We start from the raw sequence: 23169 nt of genomic DNA, 5'->3' as shown, positions 1-23169 counted from the left end.
TTTGTATTGTTTGGTTTTTAGTCTTATTTGCTGTGATTTCATTGATTTGTTTGAAGTGTTATTGTTATATTTTGTGACTATTTACTTTTTTTTAAACTTCTACATGGACCTCCTGAATGGTACAAGTTAGTCCCTCATGGTCTATTCTAGTTTTGTTTGATCTATATATTAAGTGAACAGAACTGAATCTCTTTTTATTGACACATTTGTAGAGTTGGTGTAGTTATTTTAATAAACAGTTTAAGGTATTGTAGTCTCTGGCTCCAGTCTATTCTGTTCTCTTATGCGTAGAATATTACAGGTCACATAGATCTATATCCATATGTCCAACACCTTGTAGAAAGTATGCCACAAAGAAATAACACAGTAAGACAACCAAGGGAACTAACCCTCTCCACATAATAAGCTAGATGTAGAGAAAGACGGTCCCATCAGCACTGTATATGTCCCATTTTAAAATAGAAATGTATTCATAAAATGAATATATGTTGCAGATATTACAAAGTACTTCAATGTACAATGTTAATTTTAGATCTATTTTTATAAATTGGTTGATTGCACATCTTTCTATTTAAAAAACGTAATTACGGTAATGCACAATTAACGTTTTCAAAATTGAGTTTGTAATAGATGTCTGAACCTTTTTTAGGAATCTTAGAAACATGGGAGCTGCTAGGATGAGCTCCAGGGCTGTCTGTCTGTGAGGGAACTAGCAGACATGGGGTCCACTAGGAGGCGTCATCCTAGCTCCCCATCCATTGCTGAGCACCTCAGACATGCTGCAAGTCCGTCTTCATGGACAGAGGATGTGCTCCAGGTGAGAGGACGCTGTCCTTCGGACAAACAGGGTCCAACAAAAACAAAGTTATTTTAGGATTTGGTAGTGGCCCTTTAAGGAGATTGGTAACCAACTGGTCAACCATCAGCTGGGGATCTTCATATGTGGATACTTTAGTTCATCAGGTTATAAACTTATACAGGCAGAGCATTTTGAATCAAAAGCCATTGATCAAACTTAATGCCACGTGGTAAACGTCTGTGCCAGAGTTTCCAGTTCAGTTACAATCTGAAAAGAGTGAATCACAATATACAGATTCCAGGGTGGTGATGGAATCACATGCAATCACAATCACGGGATCTAGTGGATTGAAATTTTCAGTACAGGTCATGTTAACCAAGTCAGCCATGTTTGGAGCCCTGCAACAAGCGCAGACTGCTGATGTTCTCTCCGTGTGTGTGTTGGACCCGGGTGGACCCTGTGTGTCCACACAGAGCTGGGGTCAGTGTTCCATCTATTGACACAGTAGCAGAGGGTGAAGCAGGGGACTGTGCGAGAAGCGGGGGACGGCACAGGGAGGGGCCGTGTGTTTTCTCCATCACGTTTACTCCCATCATCAAATCAGTGATAAAAATCTCAAAGAAGAGACGGGAACTCAACATGTTGAGGATTATCAGTGGTATGAGGCTCAAACTAATGGCCTTTGTTCTTCAATAGCTCAGTGACAAAATGAACCTAAAGGAAAATAGTCCTTCTGTAACCACTGATCAATAAAAGAAGAGCTCAACCTCTTGTACGGTTTGAAGCAGTCAGGTGTTAGTGAGGATGCATCAGTTGGTCAAGTAGTGATCATAGGGAATGGATCACATGGGACACATGGCATGAGCTGTGTGCATTTGTAGAAAAGACGTTTCCATATTCTTTTGCAGTTGTAACCCACATTTTTGTTTAAGCCTCCTTGGTCACCGTGGATGGAAACCAAGGTAACTGGAGGACTCAGGGTGACGTAATGTGTATGTGATGCTGATCTCTAATGGCGACCACTGAATCCCACACATCAGTCATAGCAAGTCACTGTTTGAGTTATCTTTATTAATTAAACTCTACACTTAAGTATTGCTTTTATTTTTTATTATTCTTTTCACTCTAAATTAGAACCTTTTGCAATCTGCACATAGAACTTTTCAATCAAGCTACACTTTGAGGAATACAAAAATATTACAGTACATTTTCTACTTCGTCACCTCCCCCCGTGAGGCCCAGAGCCAATCAAAATGCAGGGATCAGACCCAAGCAGCTGCCGGGCCAGAGATGGACCTTCCTAAAGTATCAGCACCAAGTCTACGAGCTAACCACACACGGGCTCACGCAGCTCGGAGGAGCAGGGCTTTGTAGAGCCGAACCATGGCGGCCCGTCGGCAGGGAACTTTGGGACAGATTCAAGCAGGTGCCCATCTCTGTTGAGTCCTGAATGATGGGCCACAGTCCAGCCGCTCCTCCAACATCGCTCCTCTCCAGGGCAACCCGACGTGTGGATGAGCACAAAGCTCGTCTTTCTGCCCGCGTCTCACCAACAGGGGACTTCTAATCGTAGATACAGCAGGGGCTTCTTATAGTTTGACCAGAAAGACCCAAAGTTGTACGTAGGCAAGCTCCAAGATCAGACACCCCCAACAGGGAGCACCTGGGTCTGTCTATGCATCTCATTGGTCCCGGTGTGTGGAATCACAATAGTTTGGTGAGTGTGTGTGTGTGTATTACTTAGAATTAAAAGTTGTTGGTTTCTCGCCCTTGATGTGAAACCTTTCGGACCCGATTCTATTTTGGCTGATTATGTAGTTGTTGATTTATTAAGCGCCGTGGCCTTTAGGGGCTCTGACAAAAACCAATGAATACAAGTCAAAGGAGAGCTGGAGGAGCCGCTGGTGTCGGGCAGCCTCTGGTTCTGGTTCTGGTCGACACTCTCATGTCAGTCCTCAGGCAGGCTGAAATGTTAATATGGATCCCACACAACAAAACATTCTCTCCCTCTCATCCTGTTCCTCTCTACATGTCATATTCTATACAAAGTATCAAAAGATTAAACAAAAAGCTGAAGCTTCCTCTTCCTCCCACACTGCAAACATTCAGGTCCACAGTGACGAGCTCTTGGTGAAGGAAGCCTAGCACTCTGGACCAGAATGGTAAATGAAAACGACCTGAACACGGCGGCTTCAACCAAAACAAAGCCAAACCAAACTATTTGGGAGGAGGGCGGCTGAGGGTCCCCGTCAATGTCTTGAGTTTAGGGGAATGGAAGAGGCGAGTAAGATGAAGAAAAGGAAGGAGTACACTTTAATTTCCACAGTTACACAAACATGAACCATGATGAATCGGGGGGCTCCTCCCCTGACACACGTAACCAGTCTCTGTGGGTCGGGAGGGGGGGGGGGGGGGGGGGGGGGGCTGATTGTACTGCCTGTGTGCGGCGCTTGTTTGGGTGGAGCGCGGGGATCCCTGACAGCACCAGACGGCCCGCTGGGCGCAGTGGCAGTAGCGATGCTTGCCGGGGGCTCTTGTGGCCCGGGCCCAGCACACTCTCCCCGGGGCTGAGCGGGCTGCTCAGGGGGAGAAGGTCGCCATCTCCAGGGAGATGCGCTGCCACAGCTCCTTGGTCTGCTTGCCTCTCTTCAGGTTCTGCAGCACGTCGTTAAACTGCATCATACCCACAGGCGTCAGGCAGAAAGCGCCGCGGGCGCTGCGGATGATGTTCACAAAGTCGTCGTAGTCAGCCGGCGTCAGGTGGATGAGCCGGTGGTGGATGTACTGCAGAGAGGGAGAGCGACAGGTGGGACTCTACATGCACGTAAAGACACGTTTGAGGCGTCTTCATTAATCCTTAATGTCTCAAAGGAAATGTAAAGCTGAAAACCCGTGTCGGACATGTGCATTCATGGAAAGTGATGGTTGGCCCTCCTCAGGAGCATCTCCTCCGGGGCCATGTCAGCGTTAAGCACACCCAATATCATTTGTAATAATTACTGACGCCTTGTTGTGTTCACACATTAATTTACAAGTAATAAATAGTTTATAATCTTCTTCAATATCCATCATAATTTAGATTCATGTTTTGCATTAAGCATCTATATCTGAAAAGTAAACTTACAATATCATCAAGTTAAGAGTACAATATGTCCCTCTGAGATCCATTAAAAAAATAGTTTCTAAAAGGTGGACTTGAGTACAGTATTTATATGTACTTGGTTACAGCCAATAACTGCTGGACCCAGCCTCTCAAAGTGAATCCCTTCCTTCATTGACATCTGGAGCAGTGAGGTCCACCCCAGATGTGTCCCTGGACCCCACGTTAACCCATATGCCGAACTGATCGCTAATGGTCAGGGGGCTGGTGATGGATTGTGGTTACTCCCGCCCACACACGCCTCCGGTTTAACCCGGATCACTTGATCATTGAGAACCTTTTTCTGCCAGCTTTCATCTGAGACTGTGCGGAGTAGCGTAGCTTGCTCTACATTTAGAAAGCATGTCCACTTGTCCACCCGTCCTGGAGAGAGCAGGTACGGGCAGCAGCCTACCTGCATGTAGGCCTGTTGGCAGCGCTGGACGAGCTGGTGGAAAGCAGGTGTTCGGAGGTGGGCGTGGATGTGGGCGGGGTTGAGCCTCTGAAGAGCTTCCATGATGATCTCCTGTAGGACGAACGGACTGAGGACACCTTTTGCTGCTCCAACACAGAACTGGTACACGTAGTTGACCCCTGACGGACGGGACAGACAGAAGCAAGGGGAAAGAAGACGATTATGTAGTTGGGATACCAAAGACGGATCATGCAACCTTCTTCATCGCCGCCATCTTGGATTACGACAGTCTTTAGGTTGTCTTTTTCCTTAACCAATGACCGTGAGTTACTTTTGAATGTGGAAGAGACACCATATATGGCTCTGGAAGAGACCTGCCAATCAAAGTCGCCGCCCCTCTAAAGCATCCCCTGCTCTATGGTTCTTGTGATACAAAATAGATCACTATGTACTATGTGATCATCATGCTTTATTGAATCAAACTTGAAACTAGAGATCAACACCGTAAACTAATTTTTATGTTTTTAAATCCAGAGGGAAGTAGGATCATTAACTCATAGACATCTATAAGACCACAGGAGTTGCCCCCCGTTGCATAGCAGCCCCCCCCCCCCACCCCCCTGTTTGAGATCACTCAAACTATTGGTTTGTATGAATGTGATACATGTGAACACCATTAAACCTCTAAATATCCGATAGTGTGGCCAGTGAGGCCAGAGAGGTTCCTTTTTCTTACCAAGCCATACTCAATGTTCTGAATGGCCAGCCCATAAAGCAGTTAACGTGGGCGTGCTGCTCACCTAGCCTCGCAGCCAGTCCCAGCAGCCATTTGACGTCCTCGGTGTAAGGCGGGCTCCTGGAGAAGTTGTTCGGGTGGTCGTTGTGGGCCCTCCTGCCGAGCATCTCCAACGCCAGCATGCCTTCACACAAAGAAGACGATGGAGAGTTGCTCAGTGAGCCTCTGGACTGAATGCGCATTGGTTCAAGTAAAACACAAACTCCTCACCAACTCTGTAGGCAGAATGCAGGTAGTGCAGGCCCTGTTGGCTGATTGGCTGGCTGTGCTGCTCGTCCTCTATTGGGAAAGGAGTACTGACCAATGAGGCGGGCTGGGAGGAGAGGGAGGTCAGGGCCGTCCCCTGGATGGCCTGGATGGTGGGGCCTGTGTGGACGCTGCCTACTGTAAAACACAACATGCCAAAGCTGCAGTCCCAGGTACAATGACAGCTGCTGGATTCAAACACGCGGCGTTCTGCTGACCTGCTACGGTGGTGCCCAGGGGCAGGCCCGTCTCAGGGTGGTACGGGTGGACGGCAATCTGAGTCATGGACGGTACGGGGACACCGGGGAAGGTCACAGCCGTGGCCGCCATTGGAGGCTGCGGCCCAGTGGCCACCGAGAACGGGTACTGTGCCCCGATGAAGGCGGGGTGCATTCCCTGAGGGGGTGAACACACACAGACACAGACACACACACAGACACACACACACACACAGACACACACACACACACACACACACACACACACACACACACACACACACACACACACACACAGTCAGCTCAACTCATTTTACATTACATTTTCACCACAGCATTCAATCAAATGTCTGCGGTTTTCAGAGAGGTTTCCTTACTGCCAACAACCGAAAAGCAAGTAGAATCAATCTGTCATTTAAGTCTATCACCATTATGAAGAGCAACCAACCAATGAGAAGCAGCAGACTGCTGCCCCCAGAGTTCTCACCATTGATTCATTAAGGGCACGTTTACGTGCAGCCGCTCGGTTTCCTTCGCCGACAGACACATTGGTCGCCTGGAACTTGTGTGTCTCGCGCGTCAGCCCGTAAAAAATGATACATGGTTGTATACGCTGCAGGGTTCAAAGCGTGGCAAAAAAGTAGCCGCTAACAGTCTGGGTACAGTCTACCGTAAATTCCGGACACATTTGTGTGGAGAGAGTTCTGACCTGTGGGTACGCAGCGCCAGCCACAGGGAAGACGGCGGGTCGGGGAATATGTTGCAGAGGGTGTCCCAGGTACTGGGGGGTGCACACGGTGGGGAGATGGGCCTGAATGGTGGTGTAGGGGTGGAGGCCCTGGCTGTGGGCATGGGCTATGGCCTGGCCCGGCATGGCGTGGGACTGATAGATGGTGGAGCCCACCGAGATGACGGGCACGACGGCCGCCGTGGTGACCGAGGCCGTGACCGTCGCCACCCCCGCCGACTCAATGTTGCCGCCGGCGTCGAGGACAACGCAGCTGGTCTCCAGGGGCCTCCTCCCCGAGCCGCCGTTGGCTCCGCAGCGCCCGGAGGTCTCGCGCTGCTGGCCCGAGCCCCCGCCCACTGACTGCTCGTACAGCCAGTACCACTGGTGAGCCACCTCGAACAGAACCTCGGGGTACACACCTCCACCCTTGGCTGCTTCCTCTACTGCCATGCAGGCCTTCTCCAGCATCATGTTGTCCTGCAGGGAGACGGGAACAACAGCAGCCTTTAACTCAAGCTTACGTGGTGGCAGAACAACTTTTGTCTCAGCATCTTAGGACAGTGTGACCTGTGTGATGCAGTGGGTCTGTGCCTGGTGGGTGTCCACAGCTGAGCTGTCAATCTGACGTAGCACCCAGTTAGGCCTCTTTTCACACACTCTGAATACTACTTTTTTGATCCCCTTGTTTTATTCTGACTGTTACGTGTGTTGTGCTAAAGGCTAATGACGATAGTAGGAGGCGTCATCATATTCAGGTGGTCTTCAGTAGACTTCTCCCTCCCACAGTACCTGCTCTTTGCACTGCACCAGGGCTCTCTGGATTTCGTTGGGGTTTAGGGCGTGAGCGTGAGGCAGGCAGCTCAGGGCCAACTCCGCTGCCGCCCGAACCATGTTGGGGTCCCTGGCCCGCGATGCTCGGTCAGCGAGGGACGCTACCTCTGGAGGGGTGAGGTGACCGTCCCAACACTCCACCAAAATGTTGAGGGCAGCGCTGCCGATCTCCATTGCCTGGCCTGAGAGAAAGAGACGGGATTCAATGTGTGAGCAGGAAGGACGGAAAGAAGACGTTTTTTTCACTCGTCTCTCTCACAAAACACACTGCCCCCTCACCAGTGATCCAGGACACATGGGAGGAGTAGGTCCTGGACAGCCAGTTGGGCGAGACAAAGTTGTGGAGGCCAAGGGCGTACAGGCCAATCTCAAAGGCACACAAGTGCAGGTTTCTGTGGGGTCCCTGGTGGCCCCCGCTGGCCGAGGGCTGAGTGAAAATGGACGTGGAGGAGTTTCCCCCGGCTTTGATGAGCACCGTCTTGGCCAGCTCAAAGTAAAAATGGGCTGCTGCCTCGGATGGCTGGTTGGGCACGTGGGGGGCATGGCACTCTGGACGCCGCCCTTTGTACCTGGACACAGGGAAATACACCAAGTGGGACTGAGATCTCATCCTTCTTCAAACAAAGACAATAAAAAGCAGAAGCGGGTTAGGACGCAGACCTGGTCTTGTATACCTTCTGCTTTAGTATTGAATGAAATGAGCTTTTAGATAATGGATAGAGAGGGAGGCTTGTTCGGGCTTTTACTCGTCTGTGGCCTTTGGTTACCTGCTGGTGTCGGTGCTTTTGGCTCTGGCCCCGCCCCCTGCCCGGCGTGAGCCGCTGGAGGACGAGGAGCCAAGCGAATCGGACGAGGAGCTGCTGATGCTGTCACTGTCCTGGCCCCGCCCCCACGATGTGGCCGCCCAGCCCCCCCGGAGCGGCCGGCGGCTGAGAGTCGGCGAGCTGTCCGAGGTGGTCTCCGGAGCGCTGCTGTCGATGCTCGCCATGCCTGTACGAAAAGCCCATTCACATCACTGTATGGTTCAGTCTGGTCATGGGAGATGGATTCTGTGACATTATTTAGTGTACCGGTGTGTTTCTTCTTCTGGCGGACAGGAGAGCCCCAGCAGCGCTGGTTGTAGCCGCAGCGAGCCCCCAGTGCCAGCCGACTGGGCACAGTGGCCTCCAGCTTAAAGGGAGCCGCTTCGCTCTGCTGCTCACTGGATGGAGGAGGCCCATCTGATGCTGGGTGGAAACAACATTTCCAGGGGTCAGAGTTTTACATTGTAGCTCAATTGTACAGCTGATTTGGTTTAAAGAGTATGTTGAAGCACTACATGGGCTTGCTCCTTGGCTGCGGTCACATTGGTGTTTTCAAATCTGACTTCTGTCACGGTTAGTGAGTTCAGATCACAGTGAGTCGTAAACAGCACGTGGACACAATCCAAACAACTCCTCAAACAGAGGTCCCCATCATCTGGAGTCCTTCTTAGCTTTGAAATAACAGGACTTTGTGTTTACTTCTAAATACATGGAGCTCTGTTGGTGACACGCACACCAAGATGAGTGTGATCAATAGTAATAGTACTAAAGCGCCTCTCCCCAGTGACCCAGAGTCCGATTATGAATCCCCTGATGACGCTCTGCAGTACAGTGACAACTGGAGGGGGGGTGGAGGACGCTCTAACCTCGCTCAGCTGCGTTCTCTCCTGCTGTGCTATTGTTCTGCACTGTGTTGACATGGGCCTGGTTGGCCGACTCTTCACTGACCGCCGCCACGGCGGAGGAAGAGGTGGAAGAAGAGGCTGTCGCCGCGGATGAAGATGGTGGAGCGTGTTTGGAGACGCCCCCGCTCGCACTGCTGTGACTGGCAGCGTGTTTGGACGGGCTGCGCTGGCTGCCAGCTGCCGGCTTGCTGGAGTAGAAGGAGCTTAGAGTCTGGGGCTTGTGGGTCTGACTCTCTCTGTCCAACAACTTATCGAGTATCTGAGGAAGAGAGGTGGGGGTAGTATTTGCCCATATGCCACAGTAAAAAATATGATGCATGCTCAGTTCTCCAGACTCTGCTCCCATCCACAGCTTCGACAAAGAGAACATAGAGATAAGCAACCACTCAAACAGCTTACAGGAAGAATCCATCTCACAGCGAGCAGCCCCCACCACCCCCATCTTCTTATCTTACCTTCTTCAGCTTGCTCTGGTCGTCCTTATAGGTGATCATAAGAGCCAGAGCCAGGTCCCCTTTCACCCGTCTAGTTCCTTCACACAGCAGAGGATGCTCCGCCTCACTTACTGTGGTCTTCATACCTTCAGACACGCAGCAAGAGGAGAGGTCACAGACTTGGACAGGGGACAGGAAGGATTGAGGAGCCAAAGGAGTGACTACAATGAAGTTACCGAGAGCAGCGACGGCGGCCTCGAAGCCCAGCTCCTCATCGCCGGGCATCTCGTTGTTACGGTTGCGGCTCGGTGGACGGGAACCCGTTGGGGACACTACTGCACAAACAATATGGACAGAAGCGAAAGGGATGTTAATTCTGGAAGTTCCAAATATACTACATAGAAAAGTTACTCAGGTGGTCAACAATCACGGCTGTGTACACATGAATTTATTTTTAACACATTTGACACATTATCGATTTGATTCTGACAAGCGATCTTTGCTACATGTCTTTGTAACCTGAGAATTACACCTGCCGTGATGGACAGGTGTCCCCCAGCAATGCAAAGTGGATTTGGGTCGATAAGATTACGCAAACATCGACAGAAGGCGAGCTGTACCCAGCATGCCGTTCTTCGGGGTAACAGTTAAGGATGGTACCCTCTCAGGACACCACAGTGTGTAGGCTACAAGTATTTTTTGTTGTCTAACTAGTTGAGAACTACTTATCCAAACAATTGGTGCTCACCTGGGGTGCAGAGTACATCAAAGATGAAGCTGGCCAACATGAGAGGCAGCACAGGTCTGTAGTCACAGAAGTTTCCATCTCTGAGCTGCTCGCCTCGCTCTCTGATGGCCGACATCTCCACCAGGCCCAGAGGAATCTTCTTCAGCAGAGACACCACCTCGGACTCCTGGTAGGCCAGCTTCACCTGAACAAGGATCACACGCCGTCAGTGTGCGTGCTACACGTGAACCTCAGACACACATGGAGTTCCTACAGGCAGAAGGAAGCTATTCTCAAATCACAACCCTGTGTTCATCTACCTTCTGGGAGTCTCTCCTATTTAGAGTTGTGCAAAACTCAATGATAATCAAAGCGGTGACTCAATACACAGTTTTAAAAAGTGGGGAAAACCTGTTTCATGTAGGGCAGACATGAATGAACAACAAGAACATGGTCAACAAGGTTGAGGAGCCATTGTAAACGAGTTGGACCCCCTCTCTCATAGAAGTCAGCTCATCAATTAGGACCCGTGTCCACATCTTCTTTCAATTGTTTCCAATGATCAGAGAACGTAAGACTACATGCATACGGGTCCATCATAGCGTTGATAATCCATACATCAGGACTTGTCTTGTTCAAAGTTGGTTGTTTGGGTAGCTGACACTAGTTGGCTGCGTGTAACACTTTAAGTAGTACTTCGGGCTCCTATTTCTCTGGTGAAAAGATTCTCACGGTTTGAAATGGTCACAAATAGCTTTGCTTTTATCGACTACTGCGTCTGGAAGAGCTTTTTAAAATGAAAACGTCCTTTTAAGAAGGAGCAATCCCTTCCTTTATTTGATTGGTTAATGTGTTCAGCAGTGTCATGGCAATTTAAAAAAAATGCTGTTAACGCATGATTAAATCTTAAAGCTATGTTAACAGATCCATTACGCATTAACGTGCCCAGCCGAGTTTTTCCCACAGATCATAAATTACTCTGCAACCATTCAATGCATTTGACTCCGTGCATGCAGAGTACTTATGTAAGCGTGACGGACCTCCAGAGCTTTGGTGGATGCCGGGGGTCTCTGGAGCTCCAGGGAGAACATGCCGGTGCTGAAGGCCAGGTTGTGGAGCTCCAGGCGCTCACTGAGAACAGTGAGGAGGAAGGCAGCCTTGGACAGCGTGTTGGTGGCTACCTGCGTCTGACGGCTGGTGGATACCTTGCTCTTCTTACCCTGCCGAGCAACCAGAGAACGATGATGTCAGGACATGGAACACAATGCTACTTACACTGAAATGTACATTTGGACTCAGCAACCAATGTAATATAAAACTGAATTGTGTTAAACATCTTAACATGCTGACTGGGGAGTTTGGAAGCTTCAAAGTGTAAAACAGAACCACAGAAAAGACAGGGCTGCTCCACCTTGGTCTGTGGCTGCTCCACCTTGAGGTCTGGAGGATTGGCCAACAGGTCTCTGGCCAGCTCCACGGCCAGCCGGCACGCCTCATTACTGTAACCATGGGCATAGAGGGCCTCGGCACACGCAAACAGCACCTGCACACACACACCACCACAGCACTCAGGTCAGTCATGCAGTGCTCACTACAGGTGCATAGGAACAGTGTTACACTGATTGCATTTTTTACCTTCAGCGGTATTATGCTAGGTGTAAAACATAATGATATATTCAATGACTTGAGTATAGATGCTTTGAGGTTTATGAATGAGGCCCTGCTGCATCTGAGTGAACACCACCTGGTCCTCCTTCCTTACCTCCATGCGTCCCTCCTGCTCCAATGGTTTCATCCCTGCGAAGATGTCTGGCTCCTCCTCCTGGTGGTTGTCAGCCAGCTGTCTGTCTGCTCCCTCCTCCGAGGCGGCACTCAGGTAGTATGCTTGATAGTCGTCCTCCCCCACTGCGTCTCCTCCTCCCGCCTCCGCTCCCTGATTGGCCGGCCCTCGTGCAGCGGCCGCTCCGGCCCCTGCCGGCGCTCCAGCAGGTGCTGCCTCCCGGCGGGCCCGTGGCAGCTTGGCAGACGGTGGGGTGGTGGCGGATCTCGCCGTGGGGGTTGGGGCGGATGGCTGGTTGCTGCCAGCAGAGTCTACATCTTCGCTGTTGACAGGTGTCGTCACCAGCTCGACGTCCTTCTCCCCAGTGCTGGGCGTGTCTGTAACCACCAGCACCGTGTGAGGCGGAGCGGGCTCCGCGGAAGGGATGGCAGCCGAGGCGTGGCCGACGCGCTTGGCCTCAAACAGTTTGCCCCCCCCACTGCTGTTGCTGTTATACTTGCGTGAGTCTCTGAGCAGCGGGCTCGGGGAGGGCAGCATCTCTGGTGGTGGGGGGAGAAACTCAAAAGTGTTGCTGGCCTCAGCGCCGAGAGCCAGACTGCAACCGTCGTCCAGGCTGAGCTCGGCCAGGTCCGGCTCCAGGGAGCTGTCTTCACTGCTGGTTCTGCGCTTGGTGCCAGCATGCTTCCCCCCTCCCAGCCCTCCACTTCCCCCTGCACCTCCGACGGAGGCCCCCTTCCCGCCTCCCTGTGTCAGTTTCAGCTTCCCTCCAGCGGACGAGCCAGGCCCTTTGTACACGCACTTCCCTCCTCCTTCCTCCAGAGCCAGAGAGACCCCCCCTCCCAGACGGACCAGCATCCCTCCCCCTCCGCTCACTGACAGGCCTTTCCTCTTGGTCAGTAGGGTCTCCTTGGGACGCACTGCCACCTCCTGCTGGGATGAGTGACCCCTTCCTTTATAATCTCCCCCAACTCCGCCGTCAGCTCTCCCCCCTCCCCCCGGTTCTGGAGGCTCTCCACCCAACCCTGCAGCAGCTTTGACTCCTCTCTGGTGCTGCACTGCTCTGGACCAGCAGAAGGTGGCGCTCTTCCTATCAGCACTGCAGTAGGTGATGCCCTCCAGCGGGTAGGCCACCTCCCAGTTGAAATAGCATGACTCCACAGCGGGCTTGAAGCCCTGGAACAGTTTGTCCAGGGACTTGCGATGTTGCCCCCGCTTCACTATCTCTATAACTTTCAGATGCCACTGCTTCAGCTGGCCTGCTAGCTCCAGGCGCCTGGTAAAGAGCAAACACAGTCTCTTAATATTTTACAGCACATCTCTAGAGCCCCAAACTAAGAATGTGTGCTAGCTCTGACCTGCAGGGGCTCATGGTGGGGTCGAGCACCGCCAGCCTCCACAGCACCACCATCTCATCGCACATGCTGGCACACGCGTGAGCCGCCACCTCCGACTGGCCGTTGCTGCGTCCGGTGTGGCCGCTGGCGCTGCTGTGAGACGCCGAGGTCCGAACGCTGTACCACCAGCTAATGATCTGCACACACACACAGACACAGGTCAAAACCATCTGCATTTTAGGAACAGCTGTGATGTAGGTCTCCACAATAACATAATGACCAGAGTGACAGGTAGCACTAGTCAACGCCAGCTGTGCCTAGCGAGTCTGTGACTAGCTCATGTTGATTGAGGGGGGGGGGTTGTGTTTGTGTGTGTGTGTGTGTGTGTACTTTGTGTTCTGCGGTGTGTGGAGGATTAAACCACTCACCATGAGAATGAATGTACAGTGTGGTGATTGTAGCAGCAGCAGCAGCATCAGATCAGCAGAATCAAAACATACTAAACTTTGACTGAAGTGTGAATGTCCTGGTAAAACAGAGAATGACCTATGGCTTGGCCAATAATGATTTGTGACTGAGTCCAGAGCTACACCTAGCACATAAACGCCATAAACATTTCAAAACTTTATTTTTTATATAATTTAATTATAGAAGGAAAATGTGTGTGGCAGTACATTGAGTGGATAGATAAGTGGGGTAAATGCATATGAACAATATTGACAGGCAATAGTATTGGTATAGATTCTGAAGCATAATCTCAATTCAAAAATCCCCAAAACCATGTGAGAATGATTCAGATGGGTGGGTTGAGTCCTCATGTCAACAACAACTCCTTGTTAACACGCACATGCTCACATGACGGACGTACCTGTTCATAGGTGAGACACTGCTCAGTGAGAATCTCAAGCAGCGGGGCGGCGTTGCTGTCTCGTCTCTTGAACATCTCCCTGACGATGGACAGAAGGTTCCAAATGCCCTCTGGCTCCCGGCCCCTCAGAGGCCGCAGCAGACACGCCCACTCGGCGGCAGCTGGAGGCTCCGTCGAAGACAGGTACATGGAGTTCACGTCACTGTGGAACACACACACAGACCCAGGTCATTGTAGAACATTAATCGGAAACATTATTATAGTTCTAACGTAAGAATCATCTCCACACACAAAATAAAAACGCCAATACACCCATAGACCCCCTTTAAAAACCTTTAAAAAGGATTAGTTTGATTTGAATCTGGTTCCACCCATCGCTGGAGTCCACACCCAGGACGGGGTGAGCCGCTGGCAGCGCCTCCAACACTAGTGTAAAAACACTTCTGAAGGGGGCTGGTGAGATTAAACACACTCCACGGCTCACAGCGGGTAAAACGGGTTTGTCCATTGTGTGGGTGGACTGAAGGCCTTCTTCTAAGCTAACGAAAAGCCAACCAGTCCCAGTTGGAATTCATTACGCACTAAGGAAAACATACTCATGAAGAGAATGCTACATTTCATCATCATAGGAATAGTGTACGGACCTGAAGACGACAGGTGAGGGCCCACAGAACTTGTGCAGAGTCTTTTTAATGTTGTCGCTGAGGGTCGACTCATCCAAATACCAAGTGCTCTGGTCAGATGCTGAAGGGCCTGCTGTTGGGTCTACACACACACACACACACAAAATACAGACTACTTGAGCAAGACATTTAGATAAAAACTGTCCTGCTTAGTAACCACATCACTATACATTAGAGGTAATGACTCTCTTATGCTGTTTCTCAGAGACTGTAGAACTGCTTAGGTTCAAAACAAACTCTGTCCTCAAGTTAAAGCGACGTTAGGCAGATGGACAAACAACACACCTGTCTCAGTGGCTACCATTCACAACAATGTTATGCAAGCATGGAAAGATCCTATCAGCATCAATGCCACCTAGCTGCAGAAACATGCAATCATTCAGGCTGATACTAGTTCACAGAGGGGATGGATGAAATGATCTCCTGTGGTGAGGACATCATTTACATCTTCAGACTATACCTGTACTAAAAACATTTTAGAAGTGTACTTATAATGGTTCTTGTCTATAGCAAGTTGTAAATTGGCTTATTTGATGAAATTGCACTTTGTTGTTTCTTGTTCTTCTGGTTTTGGATCCCTACGGTGGCTTTGGATAAAAGCCTCAGCTACATGACATGTGATGGAATGTCCTGTACCTGGAGCCCCACACACAGTGTTGATGGCGGTGGACTGAGAGGACAGCAGCTCATCCAGCAGCCGCTGAGCCGTGGGGAGGATCTGACAAATCAAACAGGAATCAATACCACACATGCTTCAGCAGACACATGCAGGCCTCAGCACGGGGGGGTTCAGGTTGAAATAATTAAGTTACTCTGCACACATTTAGCCATGTGTGGTTCTGCTTCTAAATGCAACAGAAATGTCTAAATATCACTGATGCAACAAAGCTCAGTATACATTTACAGCATTTATATGTATACACGTTAAAAGGTTGGTTGCAATTTTATACAATTGGTTGTAAAAAAAAGGTTTCAAGTGGAAAACCGCCCCCCCCCCCCTTCTGTTGAGGCCTGATGTGACGCGGAAACCATCTACTTGATATAAAGGTAACAGCATCAGGACATGGATGGCACCTGCTGAGGCAGCTCACTGATGAGGTACTGGGCGAACTTCTGGAGCTGGTCTCTCTGGAGCCTGGACAAAGACTCAGAGACCGGAGCCCTCAGACACACTGCTGATGCCTGCACACACACACACACACACACACACACACAGACAATCTTCACAGCCCCATTTTATTCATGCTCCGCTAGTTTCATTATCCATTATCATATTGATTTATTTTATTCCTGAATAATGTAAGAACAAAAGTCCATCATACATTGGAGTTAGTGTGACCAACGGCCTGATAGCCCACACTAGTCACATCTTGTTGGTCGTCTTGACACCGACGACGACGATGATGATGCTGCCTTTTACTAATGTTTTCCCATTGTATGAAAATGTGACACGCCTTTATTAAGCTTTGTCGCCGTGGACATAAACTCACGTTGTGGATCCTGAAGAGGCAGAGAGCCACCACGTGGGCGCACCATTTGGCCCCGGCGCCACAGGTGCAGCTGCAGGAGGTGATGCGGCAGCGATCGAACATGACCGCCACATTGTAAGCCCCCTTGGACTGGCCGGACTGACTGGTCACCACTGTGGCACTGAGATGGAAACCTGGAGGAGCAAGGCGGAGAAAAAGACATCCTAAGCTCTTCACTGGATAGAATTCTAATCACTGCGTTAAATATATTTATACTGTGCTAATTATTGATGCAGTGGAAGTGAAAGTAGAGCCTCAAAATCAAGTAAGTTACTCAACTATAAGCTCAAGTAGAGTAGAAAGCTATGCCGCTATACACGTTACGATACGTTCAGATCTAGCATGCGGACAGCTCTACACACTACAGCAGCGTAGAAATGGAGAGGATCAATGGGCTTGGCTCCAGAAGTGAATAGCTGGCAATGTGTGATTATAACATCAGAACAGCCAAGTTAATATTCTCTGTGAACAGGGCCTACAGAAGGTGAGAGGGACACCTCAACCCACCGATCTGCAGAGGGTCTTTGACAGCCCGGATCCTGTAGAGCTGCTCTCCACGTTGGAATTCATCCGGACTCCCATTAGCCAGGCAGGAATATAACCTGCAGCACATGAGGGGGACAGGGAGGGGGAGACGGACAGAAAAAAAACCCAGGAAGATGTGAAGCTAGGATCAAGAGACCAACTGGATTGAATAAAGCACAAAGACTCAGTACAACCTGTAAAGTCCTGTCCACACAACAGGAGGACATCTATCTATACATCGCTCAACCGGTCTTCACAAATAGGGTTTTCAAAACAGCCTGGGATCATGTCTTTGTCCAGCTGTGACAGACCTGACCCCCTCTGATCGGCCTTCACAGAGACCACCGGTCAAACCGCTTCAAATCAGCTGTTAGCGCTCCATCGACCACAGCACCTGCGCTCAAAATGAACCATAAAACTTCAGCAGGAACATGAACACTGGGGGGATATGGCAGTGCTTTGAGCAAGGCCCTCCTTGTGTCACTAAGGGATGCCTTCAAGTCCTTGATAACCACTTTGTTAACAGTTAACGGTTCAGGCTTTTGGCTTTTTTTTCTAGTAACAAACTATTCCAAAATGTTTGACTTTGAGCCAAATCTGAATGTGCAGCAACAGATAAAAGTTAAACTATTAAGTACTGCAGTTAAATACAATTGAGCTGCACATTTTTAACATGTTATTCAGGGAACAAATAGTGAGAATAGTAGAGCTGCAACTAACGATTATTTTAATAATCGATTCATCTGTCGATTATTTGTTCGATTAATCGAATAAAAAAATAAAAAATGTAAAAACATTAATTTCCAACCCTTTATTGAAAAATAGAACTGACTGAGCACTTCCTAAATATCTTTTGCACTAACAGATTGCTCCTTGAACATCCCTAAGTAAGCAAATAAAATGGACTAACACAAAAAACATACACACATCGCATGATGTATACTTTACAGCCGCCAAATTAAATATATTAGGCACAAAATCATGAATCATCCCCCTGGTGCTCCCGTGCCAGGCCATGTCGCTTTTGCATATCTTACAATCAGACATGTCAACCCTCCCGAATTTCAAAGCCCCTCCCGAAAATATCCCGGACCGACCTTTCTCCTGATTTCCACCCGGACAACAATATTGCTACACCATCCGTCACTGGGCGCGCTGTTTCAGACCGAACAATAATAAAGGTTACATCTTGAAGTCGAGCGCGGCGATTAGAACGTAAAACTAGTGGCGCTGCAAAGAAAACCGCAGCACCCCCCCCCCGTTGCCCGCTAGGACCCGCACCCCCCATTTCAGTGTGAAATACCTGGGAGGATTTAGGTCGCATTGGTTTCTCTGCCTCCGCATGTTTCAGAACAGTATTACGGGTCTCTCCGATGGTCTCAGCTCTGCTCTTTGTTTATTTTTCTTAGCAACGCTCTGCTGGCCGGAGCTTTTCTTCTTCTCTGTTCTGCTGCGCGGCGCGCGCAACTTTTTTTTAATACTCAAACATAATAGTCGCGCGACACAACGAATCGATAATGAAATTCGTTGCCAACGCTTTTAATAATCGATTTTAATCGATTTCATCGATTCGTTGTTGCAGCCCTAGAGAATAGTAACGGCATTCAATGCTTTTCATATTTAAACCTAATAATGCACCTATTACTGTCTGGGGGCCTTTCAGATGGGGCCCCGGTCCCATGTTGAGAGTGGGTTTTTTCCAGTGAACCAAATGAGTTTTCAGGAGGGGGGGGTGTAGTGGTTTGAGTGCCCCTGGTGAACTTGAACTTAAACAGCTGAAGTAGGGTAATATATACAGCTGCAGTGTTTCAGGGGCCTTTTAATGTAGCATACAAAAGGGGGGGGGGGGCACCCCGTCAACCCCAATTTCCCTAGAAGGTCAAATTAATTTTGTTCAAATTTACCATTTAGTGCCAGATCACAACAGAAGTCATTTAAGGTGACCAGTCGAATAGAACAGGTACACACACACACACACACACACACACACACACACACACACACACACACACACACACACACACACACACACACACACACACACACACACACACACACACACACACACACACACACACACACACACACAGTGAAGAAAAAGTGAAGAAAGACCTCCAGGTTATCAGTGTTCTCACCTGATGTCCTCCTCATTCTCGGGGAAGCTCCAGTAGGCGATTCGGAGCTGCAGCTGTTCTGGGACGGGGGGGTAGACTTTCTCCACCACCTCAAACGGGATGTGGAACGCTACCTGCTTCGCTGACAACTCCACCAGAGGAATCACCTGCCCGTCTGAGGAGAGGAACACCAGCACTGAATCATTCCTACACATTTCCATGATCGGAAACCCCTGACCTGACACAATTGGAATAAAAAAGTAAAACTGCCCCACGTTATACAGCAACTAGACCCAATGAGCAGCTGTGGCCGGAAAAGGAGTAACAAACTGGTACTAAATCCTGTTTAAAACTCACTAGGCATTTCCACAAGCCATCATTTTGTAAAATGGCTTCATCTGAAGTACATAGAAAGTAGCATACGGTTAAATTGTATGTTTTGAAGACCTTTTGCTATAGTGTGTGCAGTTCCTTACGAAACAAAGATAGTATGGTGGAGTACTTTTCATATATAAACCACCATGAATCTATAACTATCTACTCAACCCTTTCCATTCTGGATACATGCTCCACCCAAAGAACTCAATGACAACTGTGCACCAGGGACGTGTCCCTCTCAAAGACACCTGTCCTCTCTAAACATCGGCTACAGACACGCCCGCCCACATTTTCACACGTAATTTAAATCGATAAAACCAAATATTTTGTGTCTGCTGTTTAATACATCTTATTTTATTCTTTTGAAACAATTAAACGTCACCATAGCAACATATCCCCAGGCCTCCTGAGAACCTTTGTCACAACACTGAGAAGCTAGTCCCATACAAGCAGGACCCTAAAACCAGTACCTCACGGTGGAAACCACTAGCTTTGGTGATTCCCAAGTAGCTGAATTTGAAATTTGGGATTTTACTTACAACCATGACAAGCAAGCGGAATAAGACTCGCACAAGCACTATTTTCCTGTAATTCATCTTTAAGGCAGCTGAACAGGCAGCGTGTAAATGTACTATAATGTGGATTCTGAGCTCACGCAGATCCGCCGGTATATTTACAAGAACATTGGTTACAGAGGCAATGACAAATTATTTCTTTGTTTTTCCTCGTGATTGTTCTTTCAAAAGTCTTTACATCTACGTAGCTTAGCTTTTGATTGAAGTAAAGTTATCGAAAGAAAGAAAAAATATTGCCATTAAATCAATATTTGTCTCCAAAACGTGTGTATTGGCACCCTTAGAAAATGTAATTATTACAATCTAACTGTAGTATGATTTCAGTCATATTTCACACTTTTAAGTTCACCTATTTGATGAGGAACTCTTAAGTGGTCAACCAGAACTTCCTGTTTCACTGTGGTCTGAGGGGACAAACTCCCTCTGCCATTCATCACTATGGCAAAGAGCAGAAACCAGTGACAACTTAAAGTTTTTGAACTGCAAATGGATAGTTGAAAATACAGATTTTTAGTTTGAAACAGCAGATGTTAAGAAACCGCATGAAAGAGGACGTGTGTGCATTGCTTAAATAAGCATGCCGTGGTTGGACCTTCCAGCAGAACAATGAGCCAAATCACACCTCAAAATCTCCACAAAAATGCGTCACTGACCACAGAATAGAGGTTCGGTCAAAGTCCCCGACCTAAACCCCGTAGGAAATGTGTGAGAGGAGCTGAAGAGGAACATCACAAGCATTGACCTTGGAATGTTGAGGATCTGCATGGAGTCTCACATCCAGCGTCATGTGATCACCAACCTCCTCACACGTTGGAGAACAATCAGAGCCGCAACAAATATTAAATCAAGCGTTGCCAATAATTGTGGAAGATTTGAGAAAACATTTGTTTCATGATAATAATTTAACCATTCTTTCAATGATTTTTGTGAATATTTTGAATGAACGACCATGAGGATAAACAATAAAGATGTTTTGGTCATCTTACACTCATTCTGGAGGGCAGTGTGGGTGTTGCACCAAGAGGTCAAGTCCTGCATCAAAGCCTTTAGAAGACATCAAGGAAGATTCTCACAATGAATGAAAATACACACCTTTAATCTTGACAGTAGGGGAGTTGGGTCCAGCAGACTGCTTCCTCCAGCCCCTCCAGTTCTGGCAGAGGCTCTCGGCCTCTGAGATGAAGGAGCACAGAGAGTCTTCCTCGAACCGGTCCGAGTCTTCAAAGGAGAACCTCTCTCCATCCTCCCACTCGGCGAACATCAGTTCCATTACATCCACTTCTTAACTCCGCCAAAGTCCACAGGACAGCGAGCGGAGGCCACGGCCTTTTTATCCGCGACCCACCGAGTGAGAGCCGGCGGACGGTGTCCAGCACTCAGCGGAGTCAAGAGTCTCTCAGCTGGGGGAGGGGAGGCCAGAAGCGACCACAACACAGCTGAGAGGCTTACCGCCGGGCCCTCAAGCACGGCTCCATAACACGGACTGTGCCGCTGCCCAACTCACCGGTTGTTACCGTCTCTCTCTCACACACACACACCGGAGAGGAGCGCGGACACACCGGATACGATGCGCGAGCCTCTGGCTGTGGATGGCGACGGGGTTCAATCTTTAAAAAAAGTCAAGTCGTTTCCTTCATCCGGAGGATCTCCTCCTTTTAGCCAATCAACATAGATACACTTAACGATTTCTACGTAAACACGAATCCAGAAAGAGTTTGTTTCATGGCGGAATACTTGAGTCACACTTAGCTTTTAATGATGCCAAAGGTCTTCTTTGTTGTGCATTCAGGGCACTGGTTGTGTCTTATAGTGGCCGCCTGCTAATGCAAATAAACACTTAGCCGACGTTAGCTGGAAGGCTAATTATGCTAATAACTGCTTACTGCGATTAAACAAACCGCTGACATCCGACTCAGACGATTAAATTTATCTGAAATGTGTTTTACAACCCCAAAGCATGTTTGTTCAGGTGGGTTTACCCTCTGGTTCGGTACAGCTGGGTATAAGCTAAGCTATGTGCAGTAGCAGTAGCGCTAAACCCGACCGGCTAACCGGAGCTAGCATACATCGCTGTTTGTTTACATTTAGCGGTGACCATACCACCTTCCGTACCGTACCAACTACATGCTTATTTACCGCGTTTATTTTCTGGCCTTTTTCTATTTGCTGAATAACATACGGTTCACATTTCGATATGAATCCACCCTCCTAGCTCAATGTTTTCCTTTCTTTGTATTAGTGTAAGAGCCTCCTCTGACGTTCAAAGCTGGTTTATTCCTCAGTCAGCTCGGAAGTAGAAATCCCGAGCGGTCTTTCAGGAATCTTCCGTCCCTCCCGGCTGACACCTGCTGTCGGGCGTCTTTTGATCGCCCCCTGCCTCCAAATGACACCGGCGTTCCCAAATGATTGCCGTGTCCCTGTCGACCGGGCTGGCTCTATTGGAGTAGCGCTGTGCCGGGGGAAGATGGCTCACCTCTCTTAAGCCCCTCCCCCATCAGCTGATCACAGCTTCCGGCTGCAGCTCGAGGCTCAGATCAGATGCTTTCAGCTGGATGGAGGTGTCTTCTAACCGAATACAGCGTCTTGAGCTTACTTCAGGCCCACTGGCAGTTCCAACCTCATGTTGGCCTTTGGATTTCATATATTTTACCATAGAAATATGTGGAACGCAATACAAGTTCCTCCAAACTAGGCTTAAACGTGATATCCTTACTTAGTCTGCGGGTCCTATTATTCGGGAGCATGCCTATTGGTGACCCTGATGGTCTTGATAGTTATTAAGTGTAACTTGACATATTGGGCCTTGACCTGAAACCCAACACGTAGGCAGTCGACATTAAAAAAAGGTTTGATACCGTTGTGTTTCCAGCTCCACTTTAAACTCAGCTTTGACAACACAGGAACGAGGCAAAATTATAAAATAACCAGACATCAGACATCTTAAAATCCTAAAGTCTAGGCATGTGATTTGAAAGATAAAGAAAAACAGTGTGTTTAGTAAAGTTAGTAGTATTTGATCATTTAATTATTTTGTTTTTTTTAATTGAGCCATCAGCAGTTGGTCCCCCGTTGACCCAAATCTCTATCCTGGAAACATTTTGCAAAGTGGTTTCTCTCCCCGTGGAAACATATGGACATACATACGTGTTTTATACTTATATTGTTAATTCTTGGTTGTATATTTTTATCTTATTTTACTTTCTTATATTGCACCAAGTCAAATTCCTCCATGTGTAACACATGTGGCAATAAATGGCTTCTGATTCGGATTAATGAAAGAAGTCAAGTTTGAAATTGTAAAACACAACTTTTCTAAATAACTACAAACCGTTCTCTAAAA

At 48.5% G+C, this 23169-nt stretch overlaps 1 protein-coding gene across 3 annotated transcripts; it reads right to left on the bottom strand.

Annotated features, from left to right (window-relative positions):
- Nucleotides 1–1849: 1849 nt before the first annotated feature.
- Nucleotides 1850–22298, bottom strand: zswim8 (zinc finger, SWIM-type containing 8). 3 transcript variants are annotated; one of them, XM_037465329.2, is made up of 26 exons: nucleotides 20922–22298; nucleotides 18898–19051; nucleotides 16745–16839; nucleotides 16199–16371; nucleotides 15783–15890; nucleotides 15345–15426; nucleotides 14670–14790; nucleotides 14026–14227; nucleotides 13179–13354; nucleotides 11806–13096; nucleotides 11455–11586; nucleotides 11084–11263; nucleotides 10065–10248; nucleotides 9553–9651; nucleotides 9338–9462; nucleotides 8844–9141; nucleotides 8245–8400; nucleotides 7942–8164; nucleotides 7454–7743; nucleotides 7133–7356; nucleotides 6323–6820; nucleotides 5614–5791; nucleotides 5360–5533; nucleotides 5154–5273; nucleotides 4354–4532; nucleotides 1850–3583 (listed from the first exon to the last, which is right to left on the bottom strand). In XM_037465329.2, exons 1-26 carry the CDS (start codon nucleotides 21097–21099, stop codon nucleotides 3380–3382), a joined length of 5844 nt encoding a protein of 1947 aa, XP_037321226.2. In that variant the 5' UTR covers nucleotides 21100–22298; the 3' UTR covers nucleotides 1850–3379. The 3 variants fall into 3 exon arrangements, with proteins under 3 accessions (XP_037321226.2, XP_062422441.1, XP_062422440.1); XM_062566457.1 differs by having other exon boundaries at nucleotides 9553–9648; XM_062566456.1 differs by having other exon boundaries at nucleotides 9553–9661; nucleotides 10066–10248.
- Between the last annotated feature and the right edge of the window lie 871 nt (nucleotides 22299–23169).

The sequence above is a fragment of the Pungitius pungitius genome, chromosome 13 (genome assembly GCF_949316345.1).
Source record: "Pungitius pungitius chromosome 13, fPunPun2.1, whole genome shotgun sequence".
NCBI lineage: Eukaryota > Metazoa > Chordata > Actinopteri > Perciformes > Gasterosteidae > Pungitius > Pungitius pungitius.
This window is presented reverse-complemented; position numbering and strand designations above follow the sequence as displayed.